At 43.0% G+C, this 27895-nt stretch overlaps 1 protein-coding gene across 1 annotated transcript; it reads left to right on the forward strand.

Annotated features, from left to right (window-relative positions):
* LOC146181249 (uncharacterized) lies at positions 1-27895 on the forward strand. Its single transcript, XM_084575734.1, has 14 exons — positions 1-88; positions 781-943; positions 4696-4862; positions 4960-5110; positions 7596-7901; positions 9525-9679; positions 9798-9927; positions 15614-15753; positions 16582-16696; positions 16775-16926; positions 17327-17504; positions 22694-22875; positions 26309-26447; positions 27820-27895. The coding sequence occupies exons 1-14, from the start codon at positions 1-3 to the stop codon at positions 27893-27895; spliced, it is 2142 nt and encodes a 713-aa protein (XP_084431860.1).

Below are 27895 nucleotides of genomic sequence, written 5' to 3' on the forward strand. Positions count from 1 at the left end.
ATGAGGGTCCTGTTCGGCCTGCTCAGCGCAGTGATGGCCACAAGCGTGAGCTCTCGTGACCAACCGAAGGAAGTCACAGGACTGACACGTAAGCCTATACAAGCGCTGACATGAGACCGATGCATCCACGACGCCCAATGCCGCTAAATCATTTAGGTGCCGCACTGGCGAACTGTAACTGCATACATTATTAATGCCTTGCAGGCTGGTCTTGGGTGCGGTTTTCAAAAAAAGAAAAAAACTTTCGCACATGTAGAATAAAGCAAACACCTGCTGTCTATTGCTTTCATACATATTCTATGTAAATAATAAAACAGAGCTCTAGCAATTTTTTAAAGTACGCAGGAATCTGCCTGAAAAAAAAAAAACAGTTCTTGTAAGTGCTACTCTCTAGGGCAAAAAAAAAAAAAGAAATACGATGCCTTATTAAAGTCAGTACATACGTTGGCACAAATGCCCAACTTCTTTGTTAGAAATAAACGTGTTATTCTTGTCAAAAGGCCCAATCTGCCTCTGCGGCTTTTTGTTCACCTTCCTATCTTTTCTCGGAGGCTTATGTCCTTGAAAACGTGCCACGAAAATAAGATCCAAGATCATCCTACTTTTTCAACAATATTTTAGAAATGTTTATATGTATATATATATATATATATATATATATATATATATATATATATATATATATATATATATATATATATATATATATATATATATATATATATTTCGCAGCCACACTCGTGTTATATAAAACAGTATTATTACTTCTTTTTCGTCCAGCATTTGTGCACTCCAGTCAAACTGAGCGCTCCTGGGTCCAACCCCCGCTTTGTGCAAAAGACGAGGCGTGGAAAGCGCAGTTTTTATGTGCAAAGAGATTTCATGGCCACTTGAATAACATAGAAAAGGAGAAAGCGAAGGGCAAAGTGCACGAAGTTTGCAGGTGAGCATGAATTTTGCACTTTGTATTCTCGATAGCCTAGGCCAAGTCGGCTTACTCTTCCGAAACTCCCCTATCCATCTCACTGAAACGTGTTACGTTGGGCTGGGCAACCGCTAGTTCTGATGGAGTCAGCCCGAGATGAGCTCGTTGTCTCATATTGAATATTATGATACTGTGTTTGTACTATACTGACCTACGCTTTCCAAGGTTTACTAAGTAGCGGCATAAGAGCGCCCACGCGTTGTCGCTCTCGGCAGTATTTGCATGGCTATACGCTCAAAGAGGGTCGAGTGCTGTTCGAAAAGACGCCGTAAGGTGCCTGCCAACTAGCAGTTCAAACTACATGTAGAAAATTGAAAGTGCTTTTATCATTGTGAAAATGCCGGTTTCAGTGAGAGACGACAGGCGCCCAGGATGATTGAGGCCGCACGGGAGGGCAGTGGAGGCTGGCAGCCAGAACTTGCGAGTCACAATTGTGTAGCAGTTTTCGGAAAAATATGTGATTTGTAATCTCGTGAAAAGTAGCGATGCGATAATACCTCGTCGTTAGCGATGTCACTGCAGCTGGCTAGTTAAAATAATTCGTCTTCAAGACATCATTTGTGACATCACAATACTGTGGCCAGTAGTCACGACGTCTTCTACCTGGTATCTTGCAAATGGAAAGTGGCCGCTTAAAGGTGGGCTTTCGCAGCTGTCGCTGCTGGAGTACCTCTCAAGGTTATGTCGTGCATGACACTTTGTGCCACTTTGTATCTTTCCTAACGTCACCGTCAGTATACGGGCACACACACACGCTAACAATCGCACCCATAAACGTAACACGAACACACACACAAGCGCACGCTACACTAATATGCATACGCCCGCATTCCCACTGAATCGTACGTACAAGTAAGCACGCACGCACACAAATACACGTCACACACACGCACGCGAGTGTGCGCACACGCACACGTGTGTGCACAGATGCACGCCTAGACGCAGTCGTACGCGCAGAAGTTACACAGGCACACGTGTATGCTCAGCCGCTCACGCGCACGTGCACGCAAAATTGTGGACGCACCAGGCAAGGCATTCGTACAGCCTTGAGAATTTCTGAAAGTGACAATATGCAGCTTTTTGCCACTGTGTTACACCCTTAGAGTGGACCAATCAGCAGGGTGGCGACGCGTTGCGAGAAAGTAAGCAACAATCGGCAGCGCATGGTATACATTGCTGTCCCCATGATCTTTCTATGCTAGGTGACCTCGCTAATATCAAACAGCAAAAAGTTAATCTGATACGGCTGTGTTAAAAAGCCGCCTATATAGCTGCACAATGAGAGCGGAAAGATGCGAAAGACTGAGTGGCGCGGGTAATGCTGGGATGTTTTGGGGGAATTTCGCATACGGAAAAATCTGACATGGCGTTTGGTCAAAAGTACGTCTTCTGTAGCTTAATAAAGGGACATTTTATAATATAGTAACTGATCATACAAAAAAAAAAGATATTATCAGTAAACGAATTGAAAAGTGTCTTGCCTTCGTGAACCTAATTCAAGATTTTAAATCTTCATACATCTTCAATGAACGACGTTTACCGTCAGTAAACAAATGGTAAGGAGTCATGCCTGTGCAAACGTATTTAAAGATATGAAATTTTTGAGCGCCGAAAGCGAGCGTCATTCACCATTGTTTTCAAATGCTTTGACGGCGCGCATGTATACCTTTACGTGTAATAGTAGTCGGCTCCTTCGAAATTTCTGTATCATCAAGCATTTAGACGAGACAGGCGGCGAACAGTACTCGTCGGGAAAAACATAGGCGATCGCAGGGAAGCTTTCATCTGCTTTGTTTGTACCATCCTAGAAAATACAGCTTTTCGACATCTGTACCATTAACCATTTTGTGATTTATCAGCAATTCGGGCGCTAACAGCATCCATCAAGTGCCGAGATGAACGCTGTCTGCAGCCAAGTGACTGCAATTCTAATATTTAAAGTCACTGACGTATCATCGCACGCGAAAAGTGGAAGAAGCATCCCTGGCTTTTAAGCGAGAAATGGGCTTCGCGAATTCTTTTTACGGGATGGCGGATTGGTCTGGTTGCCGAAGAGCCGTCGCCGTAACCTCGCACCGCGCGAACAGTTGGCAAACCTGTGGCGGAAATTCCTTATTGGTCAACAATGTCATGACGTCACAACTACTTCACTTTACGCGGGAATTTCAAGCTCCACATATTTAATAAAAGCTCGCGAACTTTGGAAGGGTCCAAATGAAACCTTGGTAGCGCGGTGGTTGAAGTGACAGAAGTATTTCATAAACTAAAATTAACTGAATAAAATAAATGTGCAGATATAAGGGTTCCAACCCTGGCCCTCTGGAAGGAAATTAAGCAACGAACGCAGATGGCATGAAGGTGTTTATTCTTGATTGCCTGCTTTACCACTACAACCAGAAAAGGATGACGGGCTAAATATTCATTGACACATCACAGTACAGCATCCTAAATCCAGCAAAATTATCAGGCTGGCGCCGCCGTTCCGCAGGCTCAGACTGAGCTTTGTAAAACAAAGTGCGGGCATGTTAGGAGGGGCATCTACTGAACGCGTTGTGGTGCGTACATATAAAAAATAAAAATAAAAATATTTATAATAAATATAACCACCCCACACCAAAAAAAAAACAAATTTCCGATAATTCAGCTTGATTATTTATTATTATTTTATTTATTTGAAGATACTGTCAGCCCAAACTGGAACCATCACAGACGTGGGCTGATATATATAGGATTTTAACACAATCGAACATACAATTGAAGCAAATGAAAAGTGTAATTTCATTTTCAGAAAATAAAATGCATGATAACAAAAACAAAGAAACATTAAGATAACAGCAAAACCAATTTTGGCTTGAAAAAAAAAGGTAATATACATTGTTGGCACAAGTGTACTCTTCAAGCGTAAATTCGTGCTTATGCCGTGTTCCCTTGGTGTGATAAAATTTACATATGCAGTAGGCATGCTGTTAAAGGCTTGATGAATTAGTAAATATAAAAACTTGAGTCTCTGCAAGCTTGCGTGATTTGCTAGCGTAGCTAGGTCTGCTCGAATAAAAGGAATGGTGGAAAACATGTGTTTTATTTCCTTCTAAAACTCCATTGTTTTGTTTCGTTTCAAATTGTGTAATAATCTTTTATTTTATATTTTTGCAGAGTATGCATGTTCGATTTTTGTTTCCTTTTATGTATGCGTATTTCTCACACTGAAAATTGTATTCAGTGTAACTTTTGTTTCTCAAGATGCTGTAATGGGCATTCCTCTATCGCTGCTGAGACCGCACTTCAGAGGATTTCCGTTGGCCGCACACAAGCGCTCTCTTGCACTCCCAGAGGCGTGGCTATGTAACTGTTTAACGTAGAGAAATAAACGTATGGGTATGTAGTATGTATGTATATCACCGTGTTATCTGCACTGTCTCATACGCAGCCTAATAGAGCGCGATTGTAGGTCAGTTGTTGGGACATCGTAAGGAACAAAACTGCAAACATGACCGGACAGAACCAAGGCGATATTGTATTGTCTCTTTTCTGCTCTGGCGTTTCTGCAGTATTACGCCTTGCTAACTCACACAAACTTGCATGTTTCCAATGTGTGTCCATGTAGATTGGTAACGCTCCGATTGTGTTTCGCATGTCTCGAATGATAAAACTTTATTTATGAAGAATGTCCGACGTACAGGTTGACTTCTGTATCCCCTACCTTGATGCAGTTTCGTGAGTGGCTATTATGATTGTCTGGACGAAGTCTTGCACGAGAGATCCTGCGCAGAAGAGTCCGAACTCGTTGCCCAGGCGGAGTACTTTTCCAGAGTGCTGACTAAAAAGTACAGTGAGATGTGTTCCAAGGAAATGGGGCGCATGACAAAGCGGCTTAAAGGTAAGCTCGTAATATTCACAAAGTACACCAACATGGTGACTTGGTCAACATGCACCTCTAACGACCCACACTCCTGGATCGCGCGGTTGGTTTCAAGTAAAGGTTCTTCGCACACTGGATGCCTCTCACGTCGACGTCGCTGCGTACCGGACGTGCCACGAGGAAAATGCTACAAGAGAATTCTTCGCATGTGGTCTCCTCTTCAACATGATTGTGAGCCGCGGGCCGCCCAAGGATAGAACATGCTCGTAAGCTCTACTTTAATGTAATTATTAGCTTCTCTATCGCGATATGAACAGTAAGGCTACATTACACACGTAACAAAAGTGACTCTCAAAACGATTTACTGTTGTCATTGAAAAGAGGTATTAATATGGACTGCGGTATAAATATTACCAAAAAGCAGGCACTATCAGTACAGGTCCTGAAATATTGTTCGCGTTGACCGCAGGTAGGTTCTTTGAAGCTTATTTTATACAGATGCAGCTCGCAAAGGAACGATATAATTACTTGCTAGTAGGTGGGGAACTTCAGCAACAGTAGCTTTAACCATGCTTTATGCGATCACAATGGCGACTTCAAGATAAGGACCGCGTAGAAGAAAACATGAAATGAATTGTTATAGAATAAGCCCACAGGAGTAACTTCTCTTTGTTATAGCCAGAACACGTTCTGGGGTTTGAAAACATTTGTTCACTTATGCCCTTCTCACAATGTATATGTATATCGTTGTCTATGTACGAAGACGCGTGAACTCTGGAGACATCATCTCGCCTCAGTAGTGGCGTAGTGGTGAGAGCGCTGGACTATTGTGCCCAAGGATGCGGGATCGAATCCCGGCCGCGGCCACCACTTTTCAATGGTGGCGAAAAGCTGGGCGACCATTGTGCTGTGCGGTATCAGTGGACGTTAAAGAACTTCAGGTGGTCGAACTTTTGGGAGCCCTGCACTACGGCTTCTCTCCTAGCTTGAGTCACTTTAGGACCTTAAACCCTATAAATCAAACCACAAACCAAACCAGTCTGGAGTCATCTAACTATATTTCGCCATAGGTTCGAATTCAAATGCACAGTGCACCGTGCCTTTTCTTCTGTTTACTACACTCAGCGTCAGCTTTTCTTGGCAACGCTGGGAAGTCTATAGCGCTGGAATGATTATCTTCCTGCGAAGCTGACTGTAGTCCCTAGGTTAACAATAGTAGCTTCGCCCTGAAGCGAACGGGAATCATAATGGTTGTTATTTTGACGAAATGTTTACTATACCTTAAGTTAATTTAGCTTTGCAATGAGACTGCGGAAAATTACGTTTTTTCCTAGGTTTTCTGGGCTGACGTCCTTCTCTTGTGTTCTATAACACTCACCACTCCGAAAAATAATGGCTTCCGGTCATGTTCTTCCGAAATCATACCTCTTCTTTCGTCAAAGAAGATGGAAATGAGAGCTAAGGACCGATGGTTGCTTACTGAGGCGAGGAACATTGTGTGCAACCTATATTCTAACGTAAGGAGTCACAGCTTCCCATCTTAACTTATATGCCGTAAAGTCAGTGAACGCACTGCAGTTTGTGAGCGCGCCGTTTCCAAGTGCTGGGAAATCTCGAAAGCGCAGTAGGCTAAGCTGTTACTTGGGCTTATGCTAAAAAGAAAGAAAAGAAAATAGAAAACGGTAACACGCAGTTTGAAAGGTACACCTTCACTCTCCCTGCTGAGACAAAAAGTGCTTCAGTACAGTGCGCGCAACCAAGTGCAGCAATGCTGCGTAACGACGCAATAAATGCTAAATGCGGCGATGTAGTTCGATATCTGTTTCATGAATGTTACCGTATACTAAGGCCACAAAAAATGATGTGCGCACTACAACAATAGCTAGTGACAGCTTGTGGGATATTATTGGATCAAGCAGCCTTGCGGTCATTACCAAATGAAATTTCTTCCAGGGCAACTTGTTTTCTTTCGGAATCGCTGCTCTCTGGTTATGCCATGAACTATTTATTTCAGCGGGCTGCACCCCAGGTGCTTAAGGTATCAGATATCAGTCACCACTGTCCGCAATCATTTTTATCTTATTTGTTATTATTAAAACACTATCAACCACCACCATCTAGAGAACTGGTGACATCGCAGCCACGCGGTCGCTGATAAGGCTGACATGAGTGAGAATCCAGAGGTCTAGCCTACCAAGACACTGTTGGGCGAGTTGTTACTTATTCATTAATAATTTAAACAGCACGAACACGAAGACAAAGGACAAGATAAAAGAAAGCCACAGTACAAGCGCTTTCAAAGCACATCAAACCCAGACGTCTGGGTTTGACGTGCTTCTTGTGAATAGCTATACGTATTTGTGGTACTTGATCACCTTGTGGCTCGAATAAAAGTGCGATATTTTGTTCCATATTTTACGGTGCCTATTCTTAGCGAGATTGTCTCCCACAAAATATCCTATAACCGCAGCGACAAAAATGAGCTCAAGACTTACCAGAGTGGCTAATTTACAAGGCTCACATGAAGAGATTGCCTGACTTACTACTTCCCTCACAAATAACCAGAATCATAATGAACCTCCATAAAAGCCGACGCTGCAACGTTTTCTTCATGAATTGGAAGCCTTATACAGAGGTTTCGAAATATTTTCTTACACCATGTTTTGCGCTCTGACGTCTTATTTTTTTACTAAAAATGTATGTCATTTGAAAGCAGTAAACTTTTGTTCTTTTTGTCGCGCTTTCCACAAGAGCTTACAAGGACCTGGAGACGTGCACTAGGAACCTGCAGTGCGATGTTCCTTCGGAGTTCAACGTCCTCTCCATGCACGTCTTGGAGGCACTTCTGAGCCCGTACAGCCACTTCTGCGATGGTTTCCAGCCACCCACTCCGCACCAAACCGGCTCGCCAACACATACGCGGCCTTTTGCTACCGATGGGCCGTGCGACGAAGGCGTATACCTGGAGAAATACTTCCACTGCGGCCTCACATTCATATTCAGTCTGCGCGACGCCAGGTTCCAGGACGACTCGCAGCTTTCCGGTCTGGTGTGTGAGTGAGTGAACAGAGACAGCTATGGCAGTGTGCAACCTCATTTTTCTTATATCCCTCATTGTTTAGGGCTTTAGAAATATGTGTTCGCTACTCTTTCCATGTCCAATGATGACTAGAGCTCATCTTCAAGTTACGTGACAGTTCAGAGATGTGGTCACGTGCAAATTGCTTGCTCTAAGGGTAATGGTACTACTGTGAGGGTTGGATGAAGATGTGCATTACGTAATAATACAATCCTTCAGTTGTTTTCCTCGGACAGTTGAGGTTGTGTGCGCCTTAGCCACGTTGAATGTGCGGGTTCAACGTTGTTTCGTCGCGTGAGAGATGAAGACTCTTGGTTAGTTGTCAGAAAAGTTTGGGTTTTGAATGTGTAGCAGTGAACGATCCTTAACCAGCGTGGTTAAGCTGCGCCAAAGTCACCATGCCAACCTGTTAACGAATACGAGCTTTATTGAAAACGGTGGCCATTTTGTGGTGGGGGAGGTTTTCACGATTTTTATCTTAAAGAGGTGGGCAGGATCACGTTTAATTATTCAGAACCTTGACTATTCCGCTTTCGTTCGTGTAGAACACATGATCTGTCCCATCCTTAGAATCCACTTTTCGATTACCGTGAAAAGCAAGATACAATGCCAGTGCACGTTCGAAGAACGCCGCGTGGGTGAAATTTTCATTGTCATCTTTTACTGGGTTCTTCACCGCACGAGTCGTTTTGGGACCTTAATTATCATAACCAAATCAAAACCATCGGTCTCGCATCTGCTTCGCGATGGGTCTATTTTTTATGTTATCAGACGGCTTGCGGGAAATAATATTTAAAGTGTAGTAGGGTGTAGTGGTTCAGGTGCTAAAAGCTTTGTGTGATGATGGAGTTGCTTTATATGCCTTCGTTACTCTGCTCGTCTGATTCTCAGCAAACGAGATCCTTTTATGTGGATAGTCCTTTTGCGAAGACTAACATTTAATTCAGGGTCGAAGGAGTACGAGAGCCCAATGACGATCGTACGAATTGTCGCTTCATATCGATTGCAACAGCAATAAGTGGGACTGAATTCCCATCAATTTGAAAGTTCTGGGTCCTTCATGCGCACAGATAACGACAAGTATAATGCGAAATTTGGGCGTCATAATTTCGAATACCAGTGGCCGTATATTGTTATTTTTCTTCTCTTCTATTATTTACCGAGATATCTAATGTAAATAAAATATATTATTGTTTCAAATTGATGAATTCCATGAAACTTTCATTTATGCATTCATTGGTGTAGATGGTTGCTGGCGGTCTAACTTGGTATGAAATCGCAACACCGTACAGCTTGAGTAGTGTGCTAGTAAGGAAGGGCAACGAAATGTCGACAACAGGACGCCATGAACTTTAGCCATGAACGGTCAGGTTGGGTGCACTTTTTGCGAAACTTTACAGTGAAGGTTATTGAATAGACACACAGAAAATGGCGGAAAGTGATGACGCAGGGAAGCGCTTCAGCATGAACAATCCACGATTCCCAGCTGCTTGCGTAGTTCGCCCGTGAATTCATGCTAGCATGTCTATTTTGTGACGTTTCCCAGGCTGGCTTCCAATAGATTTGGTTAACACCTCTTTTTCTCTATGCCTTTTTCACAGCCTCGCGCGCATTCATAAGTTGTGTGTCGATACAGCCAAGAGAAGTTCAAACTGTCCAACAAGAATCGGAATTCAAAGTAGCCTCGACTTTCTTGACCACGAGCTCCGAACTGCCCCCGGGCACAAGTGCCCACTCTGGACAGTGAAGCGAATCGGTATGACTTTGATCTTTATTCAGGTCGTAGATTGCCCCATAAACAAAATAAAAAAAACAGGTCGTAGATTGAAACCACGATCCAGAACGCACAAGCTGTCGTTGCATACGCCTCACAGGGAAGACCCGCGTGGGAGCTTCACTCGACTACTGCAGCATACTCGGGTACTCATCAACGTACTTCACTTGCGGAGTAAAGTTCTTGCAGGGCACCTACCCGAGCCGTCCGGATACTGGCGAAGACTGCAGGTGAGCTCTACAAGGATTACAGATGCCGCATTCAAGATGTGCTTTTCAATTGAACTCGGACTAGCAAAAAGAAATCGGCTCAGTTTTTATAAATCCGCAGTTTCATGGCGCAGCATATAATTGCCATAACTGCCACTTGAGAATCGTCAAAAAAGATATAAAAAGTTACGGAGGGCACGTAAGACTGCTCACATTCTGTGGGACCGAAAGCTTGAATGTCTTACCGTCAGTCGTGCGTTCGAAACCTTTTCACGAGCTACACTCCAACTTCACTGCCAGCTGTATACTTTGTGTATGGAAAAATTTAATGACACCACCAGGAATGCTGTATGACGAATGGTTTAGTCAAAGTTTTCATACATTGCTCTCTGGAGTGACTTAGTGGAGAGGAGGCTTGGCTACTGAGTCGGAGGTCTTGGGCTCGAGTCCGGTGGCAGCGACCTCGTTTCAGTGGAAGAGGACGGCAAAAGGCGTCCGCGTGCTGTGCGATGTCAGTGCACGTTAAAGTTCTTCCAGTGGCCAAACGTATTTCGTACCCCTCGAGTCGTTTTGGCACTTATTTTACTTCTCAAAGTTTCTCTACTCCCTCCCTATTCCTTTCAACGCGATGCATTTCAAATACCCACCGAGAAAGAAAAATGCTGCATCTCTCCGGAGACAAAAACAATGAATATTCATGCCGGGGAACGCTTACAATCGGTGATGCATAGAGGCATTACATATCTTGGTTTAAACCTCTGCTGTATGTTAGCTTAAAACTGGGCTAGCAGATTCATGCTGTGTTCAATGAACGATTAATTAGGTGACTTCGCGAAACACGCTGTACAACGGATCCTTGTGTCCTAGTCATTTAAATCCATCTAAAAGGTATCGTGGCCCGAAAATATTATCACTCGACTGTGCACAGCGAACGGGAACTCCAAATCCGCCTAAGCAACCGTCGCAGATACTTAGCAGAATATATATTTAGTAACAGCGGCTGATAGTCCTGGTGAGCCAGATGATACAGTTGTTTGAAGCAGTGAGGAATATGTAGAAAATGTTTTCGGCGGGATTGTTGCTAGATAGAAACAGGCATCCGATAGATAGCCGTACAGGGAGTAGAGCCGGACGCAAGAAGCGGGATGAGGAATCAGATCCAATTCAAATATTACAGGCAGCCTGAAATGGTTTCATAAATCACCTATTCGATTTACAGTACAGACTTGGAATTATCTTTTCTCACTAGTCTTGTCCGCAGTGGATTTAGTGGAAAACGCACTTCACTTTTAAGCCAGAAGAGGTGGGTTTAATCTCATCCGCGTGTTACCGATGTTTGGTGACGAAGCCACTCAACGCCCCATATGCGATTGGTTACGGTGTACCGAACACCTCAATCCATATGCTTTGGTATGACACGCCACCAAATATCGTACAAATATCCTCTACTGCTACAGACACTTTAAGCAACCATCTGGTTTTATTGGAGGATATGAAGTACCATACAGCTATCTTGACCATTGTTTCCATTTTCTTTGCTGCTTAATTCACCCTTTAACATGAACTCATTTCTAAAAGAAAAAAAAGCTAATAAGAGTACCACCTAGTGACTAAAAAATAACGGCAGGTTGAGATGTGCAATAGAGGTGAAAATATATGCGAGCCAGTTTTATAAAAAGATGATTATTTTTTTTATTTGATACTGTGAATCCCATCAGGGATTGTAACAGGAAGGGCTGTGAGCATATTATACTACAGAATAAAAGCATACACAATAATACATGGTGTAGAGTGTTACATGCAGCTTACAACAATCGAATAACACGGATAATATCACTTATATTAATTACATGATTACGGATGATACAGCGAGGGGATCAGTATTAGATGTAATTGACAGTCAAGGCACAATAAAGGTTTAAAGTACTAAAAAAAGGAGAAAATCGACTATAAGGAATTCACTACTTGAATCAGGCACAACAAGCAATCAAAGATACCAAGAGAATAAGGAAGCATAAAAATAAGGAATACAATTGTTACTGCAATGGGTATAAATCATCTGCAACAAGGGAACAAAACTCAGCTAAGGACGTGCTGTTAGTAATGCGCGTGTGTAGATTGTTCCATTCTCGTGTTGCCCTTGGAAAAAATGAGTATTTGAAAATATCAGTATGAAATAATTGAAAAATAATTCAAGAATTCGCGGCCGACGTTAGCGACTTGCCTTATAATGTCGTTGCAGTGCCACAGCGCAGCATTTAGGGTGTCTCAAAAATCTAAGAACATTGTCTCGTGCTTTGTCACCAACTTACAGTGCGGACGACATACATTTGTTTTGGTATATTTGTTCGCATGATTGATAACTGCCGCTTCACAGAAAAGAGAAAAACAAATTTGAACGTGTCTCCCAATAAACTTGCATGGCCGATGCAATCGGCTGAGCGCATTTCCTTCACCTAAACAAGTGCAGGCAGCCGGCGTCAACATCTTGCCGCTGCAACAAGCAATGACGTGTTGCTGAAAACACAAAAACGCAATGCAAAGCGAAGGTGAGTTTGCATCGAATACTGCCAAAACTTGCCAAGGGGGCACACTTAAACTCCACCTTTAATTGAATCACGCAAAAGCGTTCACTGCTTCCGACTGCTCTCCTTTTGCCGGTCGTCGTTCGCGTATGTGCACTTTGCGACGTATGCTAGAATTTGAGGCCTATATTTTTTCATGCATGCTCTTTATCACACAGAGTTGAGATATCAGAATTACGTAAAGACTATCCGAGGTTGCTATAAAGCCTGCTTAACCAAATCATAGAAACCTTAACTGCGCGACGCAGCGGTGGTATGTCTGACTTGAAATGCAAGGGCCCTATGAATCCTACGAATATTCAGTAGCCGGTCGTGTCAGCTGCGACCTTTTACCTGGCAATGTGATGCCCTTTGTTTTTCGTGAACATCACTGATGCCGGAACTTCTGAAGAAGGGAGGCTATAACGTTGCTCAACTAAAATGCCCTCATTGAAAATCTATTCCTGCTGGTTTACCTCACTTTCATTCTGAAATACTCCATGACAAGGGTTTCACGATGATTTCAGTGGTTTAACTGCAAAGTTGTTCAATTGACTAGAGCGGCTAGTGATTTATTGTGTTTTGCAATTACTTAGGGCGACATGTGGGTCCAACAGCTTGGTTACTTAATAAACGTCAAGAATGAAGCCAGTCTTAGGAGGTCCTATTGCATCAGTGCACACGCGAAGCATTCACAAAACGCTAACCTTAGAATATATGGTTGAATCGCCACTTTTCTTTGGAAAGGAAAGGTTAATCACATTACTGGACTTTTAAAAGAAGCTATATTCTGACTAAGAATGAATTTTTAGTAAGGATGGAGTTACATCAGAAGCACATTAGATATGATTAGGGAACGGGTTAGCGGTAGCACCATGGACGCAACTGAATCTCAACAAGTACGCAATAAATAATTTTCTTCGAAACACCTTGAGAATAACTTAGGCCTTTATGAGCCCTCTAAAGACAGGTGAACGTGTATTAGAAACCTTTTGAAACCAGCAAAATATCACCGCGCACAAGGCCAGCGACGAGAACAAAATGCCTGTGCGTGGCACGCTTGCGCAAGCCCGGGCACTAACTGCACTATATGCATAATGCGTTGGGTCATGTTCCTCTGTGCACTAGACCTTACAGCTTCGGACCACGTAACAACAGATGAAAAAAAAGATACAGAAATCTTCTTGTATTTTAATATTACTCCAAAATGAAGATTTAGCTAGTTTTGACAACCCCGAAAAAAATTAGGCAAGCAAAGATATCCAACACCAGGAGTTAAATTTCATGTTTTGCTAGCTACCTATCTAGGACATCTCATTTGAAATGCGTTTTAGAGAAAGTACCTGAACGAAATCTGTACACTTTGTGCAGATAGCGATTGCTTCGATCATTTCGCGCGCAAGCTGTTCGCAACGTTTCTTAAATTGTCCACCTATAAACGTCTTGCTTGGAACTGCCTCAGTTGTTGATTAAGGCAGTGAAGCATTAGGTCGGTTTTAGTGCTGATGGCTTCAACAACTGAATGCGCTGCCCCAGGCTGTCGTTGCTAGTGATACTCTCGTGCGGCTCTAGCTTGCGATTACCCGCTTGGCAATGCATAGTCTTTGTGACGTCACGTTGTCTTGGGGTGCTATTTTTCTCAAGTCGCGGCTTGTTCCGTAGTGGGATTGTTCGCACACCAGCCGCTTTGGTTCTTGTAAGGCCAGGGGCCACAATAAAGCAGAATGTCCTATACTGCTAGCTCTTGGAGCTAAGCAAAACAAGTCTGGGGTTGGCTTACGCAAGCAGTCACCTTGCGCAGAAATGCTTTGACAGGTTTGCACAACGCGGCAAGCTTGCATGGCTCCGAAAGTGTTACTTAGAAGTATTAGCACGCCACCATCTATAACTTGTCCTCATAGCTGATGCCGTTTTTTCGCTTTCTGCAGCAACTTTGCAGAGTATTTCGCCCGACCGTTTGTCAAGACACTGCGCATAAACGAATTCGGAGCATGAGTTCACACCAGGTTGAAGTGTTGTCCCCTGCCTTAGACCAAAACTGCCAAAATTATACCCAAAATTTACTGTTACACGAAACGAGCTTTTTTTATTGCATTTGGTAGAAACCTGCGCCAATTTGGTAAAGTAAATAATGTTTCTACGCTAAGAGTTTCCAAACATATAAAAATAAGTTCTTTACCTATTTTTATGTTGAAACCATTCACTATAGAGAAAAAAATGCCCAGAATGAAACCTCCGATGCAGAATGAATGTAGAAGGAAAAGCAATCATAGTGTGAAAGCGCATGTATGTTTTCGCCTTACTTGTTTTAATTCGTGTAAGTGCTTTATTTATACGACACTTGCCAGATAAAATTTTCTTTCACTATGGACCTGTTATGCTGCAGTTTCAGCTCTCATGTGGCGCAATCTGAGAGCAGCTGCGTCAAATAGATGAACTTTAACCCTACTTAAACCTAATTGTATTGATTGAAAGCACCCGCCGCGGTGTCTCATGGCTACGATATTAGCCTACTGATTTCGAGATGCTTGGGCACACCCAATATAATCAATTCCCTTGCGGTTTTAAGTCCATGCGATTGAATAGGTAGTGTAAAATCGCTACAAGATTGTATGGCCAGTGATTGGTCTGTGATTGGCGCCATTTGTCGGCTTCTGAAGTTGACAGACCCGCCGGGGACACGATCACGTTAAAGCCGCTATACCGCTCCTAGTTTGCATTCCCCGTGCGAAGCCACGAGGCTTTGACATCACAAAACAGGTTAGCCAATGAGGACGACAGCCCAAACGAGACTGGGTGAAACTCTTGTTCGATGGTGATGAGCGTATGTGTGTCTTGGCACCAAAATCTTAGAAATCTTCCTTTATCCAAGGAATCTGCTTCAAAACCGATCTTCGCGCATGCATTGCTCTAGGCTCCCTCCGATAAATTCAACACTTCGCGTCTTCTAGAGGAGCAGCAGAGGAGATTTTGTTTTGCCGTAATCGCATTCAGCGGCGTAAGCTGATTGCTACTGGAGACAAGGCTGTCTTGGCAGGGGTTCATTGCCACTAAAGAGCGGTGCCAACAGGACCTCATGGTTGCGTTACAAAGGCTTGGATTCCAGCAGACGCTTTTAAGGTTGCTCTGATTTTTACTTGCAGACTGTACAACGAGTTTCTGGCATGCGTCGAGAAGCTTGTAGTTTGTCGCTCGCAAAGCGACATTGAACCTTCGTTCAAACATTTTACGGCAGTTCTAACCGACGGCTACACGCAGACTTGCAAAGGCTTTAATAGGAGCGGTAAGTGACATCACCATCTTGACCTTTAGTGTAAAATGATGTTTTAAGCGAACATGAGTCTCTGGACCCCACCTTACCACAATTATGGCACTAAGAACCGGGGCCGTAAAGCAATATAACGTGGTTATACAATGAAATTATTACATATTGTGCCATTTCTTTTAGTTCTCACGTCATCGTCTGGGCAGGTCGTTTCGACAGTTTTATAAATAGGTATGCTTGAGAAACAACTCAATTGACATTCATCAATAGTCGCATGACATTCATGTTGCACGAGTAAACAGGCACATATGACTAGTGGGAGAATAGGAATGAGCGGCTTGAACACATTTGCAGGCACTTGTAGGTGAAATGTTTTCTAGTGTGAGGTACTTCACGGAGACCATATCCGTAGAAAATCCCTCCTCGTAAACAAAAAATAGTCTTATTAATACATGCCGTCATCAATTGCAGAGCTAAGAAATGTGCAGCTATTTTCATCAGCATTTATTCGAGGTGTTAGAATGCTTAAAACAGTCAATGCTGATGCAGAAACAGTTTGTACCGGCAATGGAAATATTTTCAACGTTAGGTGAGGTCACATGAAGCTTCAGGAACCTTCTAGTCCCCTGCCGTACTGTCCTCGAGGAACACGTCTTCTTGGCTTGAAAGCTTAGGCTTTTGTTTACTGATTCCTAGGACCCGGGAACAACCCTTAATGTTGGCCGCGTTTGTGGCGATGAAGATTATATTGAAATATTCACTGCTTTCAACTACGGCTTCTTTCATATATTCCATCGCTTAAAAAGTTAAACAAAAAAGTTTCGTTTGTTTTGTTGCCATCTACAGAAACTTGCGACAGGATAACCCTGCTGAAGAATTTTTTCTCGTGTGGCCTCACGTTCTACCAGTCGTATAACACTTACCTGCAGTACGTTTCTTCAGCCGGGCCGGAAGTTTGCAAGTATGACCTGCGAGCCGTGTGAGCGGTATATGAATTTAAAGCGAAGGCCACAATTCGCTTTCATTTCTCGGGCTGCAGGATTTTGGGAGATTTCACCAACTGCACTCAAGAACGGGTCCTGATGAACACCTGCGGGTTCGAGCAGTTGTTCGCTAACATAAGGGAAGTTCGAGACTACATAGCGAAGAGGATCAATCAGGACCAAAAAGCGGGCTGCAGTATTACTAGAGGTAAGTTTTCTTCAATACCGTGATGAGTAGTTTTACATAAAAATAAACGAGCTGCCAAAGCAATCGTAAACTTCGCGCGTAGAGAAGCTTTACTATTCGCTTATGAGGCGATGATTCCATGATGGGAATTAGGAAAACGTCTTTTAACAATACGGTTGGAACTCCGAATACTGTTATTTCATATTCGTAACTAGTCGATAAGGCAGCGGAAGTGAGAAATTGGAGCCCAATTGGAGCCGCGTACGATTGCAAACTCGTTGCGTCTGTCCTTAATCAGGACTGACCTTTTGTCATTGTGTTGTGCGTGATTTTGTTTCAGCGTGGTTCGCGTAGTAGACGTTCGGCTACCATCCACCAATCAGCAAAATTGGTGTCCTTGATATCTACGCGTAACGTGCAGGTGTGCAGAAGAACCTCGCTGCACTGGTCGAGCGCCAGAGCTCATGCGACCGGTTCGCGGCCGTCAGGAGGCTGGTGCTATGTGGGGTTGCTTTCCACAGGATGCTGGGGTCTTTCGCAGAGGCTAACGCATCTATCGAGGTCCTGCGAGACGAGAACGCGACGACCACTGTGTGCCCGTGAGTGTATCATACATTTCAACACCCAGGGATAGTCCTTGCTGATGAGTGGACCGGAGACCATGCGCTGTCGCCAACATGCTTTGCTTTTAGCTGATTAATTTTGGTTTTGGCTTATGGAGTTTAATGTCCCAAAGCGATTCAGGCTATGAGAGGCGCCGTAGTGGAGAAATCCGGAAATTTCGACCACCTGAGGCTCTTTAACGTGCACTGACATCGCACAGCACACGGGTGCCATGTTTTGGCCACCATCGAAAAGCGGCCGCCGGGGCCGGGATTCCATCCCGCATGCTTTGGAACAGTAGAACAGTAGTCAAGCGCCGTAACCACTGCGCCACCCCGGCGGGGCTGATTAATATGCTGTGGAAGCTGTGGAAGCATGCTGTGGAAGCTTCAGTGTGCCATGAGATAGAGAGGAAAGCGGGTGGAGCCGTTATGTATTTTCAGTTCTAAAACACCCCATCACGAGGTGTGACCGGCTCCCCATTTTCTATACTACGTCGCTGATATGGTTGGCGCTGCCCACAAGCGCTTCCCTGTTACGAAATGAGGATGAGGATGAGGATCTAATGTTCTTAGAACCCTTGGACCCTAGGCAAGGTGCTCATAGGCCAGCACGCATGTGCTTACGTCGTAAACAAAGATAATGAATCGTTTTGCTACTCTTGGTTACTGAGACATCATCGCGGTCTTCTCCCGAGCGTTCCTCCGGCACGTGATGCCGAGAAGACAGCGGCAACATACAATAGCACCAAACGTCCATGCATAAATAACGCCGAAATAGTTCTTGTTCACGTTAATACTGGGACCAGTCACGTTAAACGTCTCAAATTTCTTTATAGACGTGTCTCATTAAATATTTACAAAAGGTATGGCCAAGTGGTCTCCGGAATCGGATTCTCATAGAAACGCCATGGTGCTTGCCCAAATCAAGGTTTCATCGCATTTGGAGAAAAGCACTTCTCTCCATTTATTTTGTTACCAAAATGTACAATATGTGACATGTAAATTAGATGATTATGGGGTGAGGCTACAGCATGCGCGCGGTAATACTGTTCGCACTTGATTTCTACCCTGTTGACACAAACAACGAAAAATATCTGCTGAGGTACGGGGATCGATACCCCGCACCTCCACCAATTGTAGGGGTATGCTTATTCAGTCGACGCATATGAATCCAGCTGCCCGGGATGAACTCGCAGCGGAGCGTTAGGCGTAGCAAATCACCACAACGACAATGTCTTCCTTCTCGAGTGCGCAGCGCACGACGCGTGTCAGTGGCTATAACGATGAAGATTACCACACTACACTGCTTCTAATTTACGCGTCTACTTGGAGGTAAATGAGCTTTACTGAAAAGGTCGCAGCTCCTGACCGTTGTAGCTCATGTGAGGCGAACCTATCTACCTTCAAGTGTGTGGAAACGATTGCCTTAGGTAGAAAAGGGCACTACAAGAAATGTATGTGATATACAGGTACTTTACAAAAATGTTTACTGACGGAGAAGATTTGTTTTGCGCCATTGACCGATATACTTTCGAGATAAAAACTAATTTTCTGCGTTGCAGCAGGAACCTTTGTTAGAAGGCAAACAATTTGTGGAACATATGTTGTCTGTTCAATTTCTGATTGCGAACTGATGTCTACTCGGATAGTAGATCCATGATAAATTGGGAGCGAGATAGTATGTCAGCCAAGAAAGCGTTGTCCCATACATGGCCGTGTAACAATTTCGACACAATAAAAGGTAACTAGTGGCCTTACATTGACGTTCATTATTGGTGCCTATGATCATACAGTGGGCCAAAAGAGAAGGGAATGTGCTATCTGCTAGGTGTGGTAGCTGTTATGCATTCCGTCATTCTTCTCGCTGTTGCGTGGCTAGACAACGGTTATAACAAGGCAGTTTGTATAGGTGCCATTGAATTTTGTCAGTGCTTAGAGACAAATCTTCTTACAAAGGATTAGTATTGCTTTCGCCTTAAAAATGCGATTATTTTAAGGAAAGTGGCGCTTTGCGCTTTTTAAACGCAGAAAAACATGCGAAACAAAGGAAGACTGAAAAGAAAAATATACATTATTCTGACAGCTGGAAAAAAAAAAGAAAATCCTCTAAAATGACGGAAAAGTACAAAACAGGAAACGTAGTATACCAAATATTTATGCCAATTTACAGATATTTTGTGTTAGTAGTAAACAGAAAAACTAAAATGACAGAAAAATCAGACACATAGCAGCCCAAAAAATTTCTGACATGAAAGCTGGAGAAAATTTCTCTATGTCAACAAACATTTTTGAAGCGCAAAAATGTACAAATACTGTGTTATTATGCCACATCAGCGTTATTTACAAAGGATATCTCTTTGACTACTGCAAAATGTTTTTAAAAATTGCTGTGCCAGAGTTCAAGCTCTTTGTCTAAAAACTTTCTCTTGGCTCTGAGCTCGTATGCTACAGCACTTTCTACCTCACCTGAAAGACGTATCATCAACCTATTCTCAAAATTATTACAATCATGGCTACCGGGTCCATAAGGGTAATGCCACGTGGATGTGAACGGCAGAGAGCCGATTGTTCTAGGAAGGGAAAGCGAATTGCCCTTGTTCAGGGTGAGATTTTGCCGATTTGCTGAAAACTTATTCTTTCAAACAGTTCAACTCTTGTACCGCCAACGCGCCGAAATAATTAAGAATGCGTGTAAGGAAAAGCGCACGCGCCCTTATTCCCCCGTTCACTTACTCTCGCCCTCCTAACTTAACGAGAATGGAGGAGGTGTCCCTTACAAGGATTAGGGCTAGGGCGGCCCTTACTCTCTCGGTGACGTACCGATGCGGCTCTGAAGAGGATGCAGTGCAGAGCACATGCCCTAAGTGTACAAGGCTGGATCTTCGGCACCTTTTATGGACGGGCCCAGGAATACAGACGTCAAGAATAAGACGACTACAAGAAGTTGGACTGTCGGCTACAAAAGAGAAACATTTACACTTGTGGCTAATGAACAATATTGATAGCCAGAGCTTGCTCTGGCTTCTAGAAGAAAATAGACTGCATGACTTCCTTTGAGTTAAAAGAAAGCCTCATTCTATGCTACAATGCAAGCCTTCGAATAAAAAAAATGGTTGTAAATGAAAACAATTGGAAAGGAATACCCGAAGCATATGCGAAAATGGTGGTGAGAACATCGAGAAATGTTGAGAGTGTGGCTTTGGAGCAGGACGTTATCGGCGTGAAGTAAATGTGTTGCTGCTCTTCTGAATCAGCGCTCACATGTTTTGCCCCTCAGCTGAAGCCTACCCACTATGTTCTATCGAAAATCTTGGGAACGTAGTAGTCTCAGAAAGAGCTCTTGCTCTAAATGCGGAGACTACGCGGACAAAAAGACCAGATATTTTGTAGACAAGGCGTCTCGCCTCTATACAATGGACGCTGTGAGGCGGCAATAAACAGAAGCCTACCACTTGAACCTCCCGTGTACGTTAAATATGTGTGATATGTACGTATTTTTCTGAGCTGCGACTATTAAGTACATTAAGTACACATGAATACGGTCTCCTCAATAACACTAACCAATGTATAATATAGAAGGTGATATCTAAGCAGTTTAGCAGGCTGTTTTTTTTTTGAAAACTTGAAAAGCTTGTGTGGTCTGTACAGGTGGGTATTAAAGCAGGGTAGATATCAGGCACGTTATAGAGTTTGGTGATTACACAGGTTATTACTATAATACTATAATACAGGTTATTACTATAACTAAACAGCCTTTATATTGAATTTAAGGGTAACATTGTATTATTAAATTGACAACGGTCCGCATAGAACGTGAGCATCTTTAAAAAAGTTTTAAAATTGTAGTGTGGTTTGAAATACCAAATCTCAAAATATTTGAAATATTGCTGAATAGCATTACGGGAGTGTTTATTTAGGAATTGGCGTCTATCACATTATTTCTGAATAACATACAGACGAGCGTAATTGATGACATAAAATTAGTAATAGCACTGCCACGTGTAATGACGTCAATAAATATTTGTGTAAATCTACGAAACCAGCTAAGTGAGATTTAAATCACGCGTTTTGACACTTCCCACTTTGAACAATACCCCCAATGAACAAAAACCGTACTTCGATGTTGTTGGCCTTCAGTCTAGCCCTCTATTACTGCCATTGAAAATCAATAATGAAACTGTATATTAAGTAATTTTTTAAGTTTTTGTTCTCTTATTAAGCTAAACCACGTCGTTAAGTTCACATTGTTGTGAACCCCGCCACCGCTGATCGCACTGAACTATCTCGAGTAGTTCCTCACGATAGCGTTTACAGCTAATTTTGCGGTAAAGGTGCTGCCGCCGTAGGCAGCAGTCGGCAAAAATCCTGATTGGTCATGACGCGTCTACTTGGCCTTGCGTAGAAATTTCAAACGCCCCACATTCAAATAAGGCTTAAAAGCTGGGGACAGTTAAAATAAAGGCAAATTGGTGAAGAGGTTACTCTAATAGCAATATAGTATGAAATGGAAGTAATTAATTAAAATAAATTAGCCGCCAATGGTGTCCGGATCAAGGCTATTTGATTGTCAAGCAGGCAGGCAACGCATAAACAACGAAGGGTTGCTGATACTGAGCATGTTGAGGGGCACGCGGTTAACGCGTTGCGGTGCGTATAACTTACTAAAGTGTATTTGAGATGTGCACTGATGTCTAAGTTATAATAATTTTTATAGTTCATACTCCGTAATCTCGATTAATCACAAATTAAGCGGAATGGAAAGGCGGTTTTAAATTCGCACTATTGCAGTTATTGTTAATGTTTGAGCATTCTTCTAATTTTTGGAATAAATGCTGTAAAAAAATAAACAAATCACTCTGTAACGAAATTCTGCATTGCTCAGGTATGGCGCTGCAGAATGCACCTATTCGTTTTGTTCAATCAAATTCTTCTTTGTTTTACTTTTCATGTTGTAGGTTTTGTGCAGATTTGTATTTTAAATACGCCTGTTCGATTACTTGCTGTGTATTACTAGTTATTTAAAATTTCCCCACAATTTTGTGTTGATCTACGTGCTTGACTGCATTAACAAATACTCTGAAATGAACTCAATTAAAATGCAACATTGAACTAACTATCAGTGATACCTGCTTAGGTATTGACTTTGTAACATTTTTTTATTTTTTTTGTGGCATACTTCGAAGGCTGGTGAAGGAGATGAAGTATTGCATGTACTCGGCCACCCAAGATTCCGGTTGTTCGGCGGTCCGGTTGCTGAGCTCCGATATATCAATGTTAAAGAATCATCTGCTCCGGGAGTTCGATCACATTTGCAACGCTTTGCCCCGCAGTGACAACGGCACGCATCCCAGATTGAATGGGGAAGGTATGCGTGCATAATATCGCTTCTCTTTGTTATCGCAACTATTCGTGCTGGCTTGAAAAAGTGATGAAACTTAACCACGAGAATCACGTATACTTGATGAAAATGGTTATTTTTCACAAAGATAATAACGTCTAGGCTTCATGAATATAAGAATATAAAGCTGGAAAGGGAACTTAACGTATGCGGCTATCTTTGCATAACCAGCTCTCTGCAAGGTATTAATTTCTATTGCTCTTCCTTCATATGTTACAGTCAGCCGCATCTAAGTTCTGATGACCGGATCCGAACCGTGAAAACCTCGCATAGGTTTCCCAGACGTTGCTGTTTGATAATTATAATGCAACTAATCAGAAATCTCATCTTGAAAATCTCGTTGCTGATCGGTAAACCTCGTTAACAAGCAGACGGGCAGATATACTACGCAAAGTTGGAATTGGCATTCACAAAGTTTAGATGCATCCTATTTGCGCTGTTTTCACCTCTTCGAGACATTTGATCAGAAACATCAGACTTGTATATCTTACTGTATGCTGCTTATTTCTGCATTAGGCTTGTTTTTGTATATTTATTTATTTGTCTAGAATACACCTCTAAAGCCCCAGGTTTGGGGTATTACAAGAGGGATAGCGGCATATAATAAAAGTTATACATTAGCTATCAAACAAATTATTTTCTCCATGAAGTTTTTAAAATATTGCGGATTGAAGCGGAGCACGGCTTGAACGGTAGATCATCCCAGTCTTTTGCAGACTAGATGGAAAATGAAAAAAAAAAAAAAAAAAAAGATGCGCAGCAGTGTGGGCGGCAGATGGCGGATAAAAACCTTTGTTGTGGCTGACACATTGCAAAGTCCGGTGAGAGGGTAGAATGACGGAGTTGGATAGCTGTGAATGATAAAACTTATGAAAACCACAAAGTCGAAAACTTTTGCGCCGATGAACAAAAAGTGATAGGTTAGCTTGAGACACACTAGTGAAGTAGCTGTAGTTAGAGTAAACAAGGCGCATGGCTGAATTTTGTACTGATTCGAGAGTGTTATTATTATAAGTTAAAGGCGCCAAAACAACACGCACACACACAAGAAAAGAAGAACGGGACAGAGCGCCTGTCCCGTTGTTCTTTTCTTGTGTGTGTGCGTGATGTTTTGGCGCCTTTAACTTATAATGAATAGACACCAACTAGCCCAACAAGAAGTTCTCTTAAGCTCGAGAGTGTTAGCAAGGTATGATTGGTGCGGGTCTCAAATAGCGCGTGAGTATTCTAATTTTGGTCGAACGAGGGTTAGATATGGCATAAGTTTTACAGAGGGAGAGGCAAGTTTTAAATGACGGTGAAGGAAGCCCAGATAGCGGTTAGCATCATTTGTGGTTGTAGAGATGTGGTCATGCCAAGAAAGGTCGTGGGTTATGTTAATGCTGAAGTATTTGCAGGAGGAAACACAGGCGATTGCCGAACCAAAAAGTATTTAAATAGATATGACTGAACTTTTATTAGTAGGTAATGTAAATGTAGAACCAACAGGCTAGAGGACCGAAAAATATGTCTGGGAGTGTTAAGAATGGAATGCAAGGGTTCGAAAACGAAACCATGAGAAATATGACCGCTTGTCAAACGTCTTATGTGATCTTCTTTAAGTCTATCCAATCGCCAATACATAATGTAATTAGACCTCGAAAGCGATGCTTCAGGGCCCGTTTCTCATTATTATGCAAGACGACCTCTACTAAGTGTTGACTTTTTTTGCCTCCGTGGTGAATGTATATTAGTCGTATAAATAACATTAAGTCGGCAGAAAGGTAGTTCATATAGCGCAAGGAAACATGAATTTTCTTTCAGTCAGTTGGAGATCGCTACATGCATGGCAGTTTATACGTTCCAAAGACAACGCACATTTTTTGGCTTGGCTGCTCTGCGCTAAGTCTTACCAGCATTCTTATGCTTTTTTGCTTTCTCCTCACATAAACTTGGGCTCCTTATCTAAATAGCAGGGAAGGGTCTCGTATTGAGAGGTATAAGAAATATACCAGATTCTAAATACTGCCTAATGGAGCACTCAGCCGACACTTCGAGACACTGCGTGTAAAATCTGTAGCAAACAAGAGAAAAAACAAGATCAAAGCACCCGGTTACCAGTCTCTTTCTGCTTTACTCTCTGGATCCCTTGTGACACTTGTGACACCGTCTGAGAACAAACCTAATAAGAATCCTCTCAATCGTTGACGTTCTCACATCGCAGAAATAACGAATCTGCATTATTGAAGGCACTGCTTGGCGGCTGTAGAGTGGGTTAGTCTTCGAAGCGTAGCACTGACGAGCAGCTTGGATATTCCAGGAGTTTGTTTAAGCAAGCGTTTAGTTGCTTAAATTCTGCCACCTCAAAAATGATAAATGCTTCGTTGTAAGGTTCAAGTAACACCGACAATTCACCCAGGAGAACCTGCACAGATATTAGCTGGTGGCTCTCCAATCGTGCTTAAAGGGGGGAAAGCAAGCCAGCACACATAGTTTGTGTCTGCTGGCGTATGTAAGTTTGGGCAGAAGTTAGAACAAAAATGTGTAAGTACTAGTGGAATAATTTTTAGCAAAAAGAAAGACGATATCTGTGTCAGAGAAACATCTCTAAATACTGCAAATGGAAAGTTGTTAAAGCGTTTTTTATGATTCTATTGTCAATGCTTGCACGCTTTCTTTGTATGTTACATGAGACGATATATCAGTGCGTGCCCTGTTTGCTAAAAGTAACCAGGCGATATGGTTTGCTTTCACTTCGTACAGCGGGATATTCTTGCTGCCGTTGAAATTCTAAACTCATGTAACGTAACGAGGAACCTGCCGTCGTGTTTAAGTATTTGTTTTATTTTAGGATAAGCTGTAAGGTCGCTGACATACGACTGAGAAGCTAGCTGGCAGCTTCGTAACATATTATATATACGATGCGTGTTTTCTGCAGAATAAATAAGATGTGGCATCGCCCTGCAATCTGCATCGAGCACAGTGCATCGCACTGCAACTTGCCCTGTGCTCGGTGGTTCTAAAAAAAGATAAAAACTCAGGCTTCCTAAGGTTTAGTTTGGTTTGTGGGGCTTAACGTCCCAAAGCAACTCAGGCTTTGAGAGACGCCGTATTGAAGGACTCCGGAAATTTCGACCACCTGGAGTTCTTTACCGTGCACTGACATCGCACAGCACACGGGTGCCGAGGCTGGCCTTCGATCCCGCATCATTTGGAACAGTAGTCGAGCGCCGTAACCACTGCGCCAACCCGGCGCGGCAGGGTTCAGGAGTTTACATGACAATAACGATGTTTGCTAATTGAGTGGGAGTATGCAGTCCTTGATTTTCTTTAAAAAAAAAAACTAGTGGAAAGGGAATCTCGAATGAAGAATCTAAACGTGTGCGTTTTATTTTGTGTACATGACCTCGTGATTCACTAGGATGCGAGCTGAAGGAGTTCACAGAGGAGTGGGAGGCGTGCGATACGAATGTGAAGAACACCATAAGCGATTTCTACAAAAGATACTATGGCTTGCAAGAGGTTACAGTCAGCAGTGCGGAGCGGCAGAAGATCTGCAGGTAAGGACGCTAAAGGTTGCTGCACCACAGGATTCCAAACTGAATTTACACTAAGTGGCAGAAAACATAATCTTTGATGCGAGTGCAGAACACTTAATTCAGCATCGTTTTTTAGGAAAGCTCTAACAGCAACAATATCATAGACAAGCTTTACCAGCGTCCCAAACGAGTTATTAAAAACTCCATTGCTTTTAATTTGGAAGCCAACAAGATATTTGCACTTCCATATAATGTACTCGGCAGATGACTCTAAAAGATAGAGCAGGCATACAATGCGTTAAGTGAATATCAGATGATTTAAGTACAAGTGCTGCCCGAGCGACACGTGTTTACAGAGTAGATTGATTCCGTCATATTAGTATGATAGTGTCGCAAATAAAAGTCATGAAAAAATGTAAAAGCTGTGTATATCCGTTAAATAGATGACAGGTAATGCCTGTAAATACATTTTTCTTCCTCATTCTAGATTGCTGCTCATGCACTTTGTGTATAACCTCAATTTGCGTCAGCGTTGCAAAACGATAAATTTTGCCTCCGCACTCGCACTAACGAAATCGCCAAGATGGCCGAAGGCAGCGGCGCTCACAAAACCGAGCCACGAGGCGCAGACCGTTCAAGCTGCTGTAAAAAGAGATCTGTCACGTGTGCAGCTCCGAGGACGCGCATTTCATGCCTTTTTAAAGATGGAGACATTTTTGGTAGGGAAAGTAGCAACAACTTTCTGAAGTGCAGGCGTGCAATTTACTTGAGTATAAAACGAGGATTAAAACTTTATGGGTGTACCATTTTTCAACGGCTTTGAACCTTTCGGGAGCTTAAGGTCTGACACCAGCCGGAACCATTTTTTTTTCAAGGATAGCGGTGATGCTCTTACTTCGCAGTGGCCTCACCGACCATCTGCAGTGCCTGTCCGAGTCGGCGGTAAGACACCGTTGCTCACCACTCGTCTCTCAACTGTCTGACATGCGTCAACGTGGGATGCTTGAGCGTCTTGGCTCTCTGACCTGTGCATCCTCCCGTCCCTGTCTGCCTGCCGGCCATCAGCCGGCGCTGTTTTTCGCGGCAACTACCGCGCACTTGCTCGCTTTGCTTCGAACTCGTACATTCTAGCCGTCATGCCGCCCGACGTGATGTATAACGTTTTACTATGTCGCACTTAAACGGAACCGACAGACGTCGTAGGCCGATGCATCGAGTGGAGCATCATCGAGCCCGATGTCGCTTCAAGACCGCAAGGCATGTATGGTGATAACGTGCGCACAGTGTTGATGATGTCTCATCGAGAGATGGCGCAAAAGGACACATTTATATCCTGTATCGAATCTCTGTTGGTCCTGCGTGATGATATTATAAGTGTATAATTTCATTACAGTCCTGAAGGTGGCGTGTGCTTTGGTTTGCCCATAAAATTATTTGGAGCACTATTTGAGGATGTCACGGTGGTGTGA

Source organism: Amblyomma maculatum, chromosome 8 (genome assembly GCF_055883805.1).
Source record: "Amblyomma maculatum isolate TAMU_Amacu chromosome 8, ASM5588380v1, whole genome shotgun sequence".
In the NCBI taxonomy this organism is placed as follows: Eukaryota; Metazoa; Arthropoda; class Arachnida; order Ixodida; family Ixodidae; genus Amblyomma; species Amblyomma maculatum.

Bases quoted from the DNA above. Each gene is read 5' to 3' on its own strand.
- LOC146181249 (XM_084575734.1), top strand. From the start codon at position 1: ATGAGGGTCCTGTTCGGCCTGCTCAGCGCAGTGATGGCCACAAGCGTG. The intron at 89-780 runs GTAAGCCTATAC...TTTTTCGTCCAG, and splicing joins GGAAGTCACAGGACTGACAC to CATTTGTGCACTCCAGTCAA. The intron at 16,927-17,326 runs GTAAGTTTTCTT...CGTAACGTGCAG, and splicing joins GGGCTGCAGTATTACTAGAG to GTGTGCAGAAGAACCTCGCT.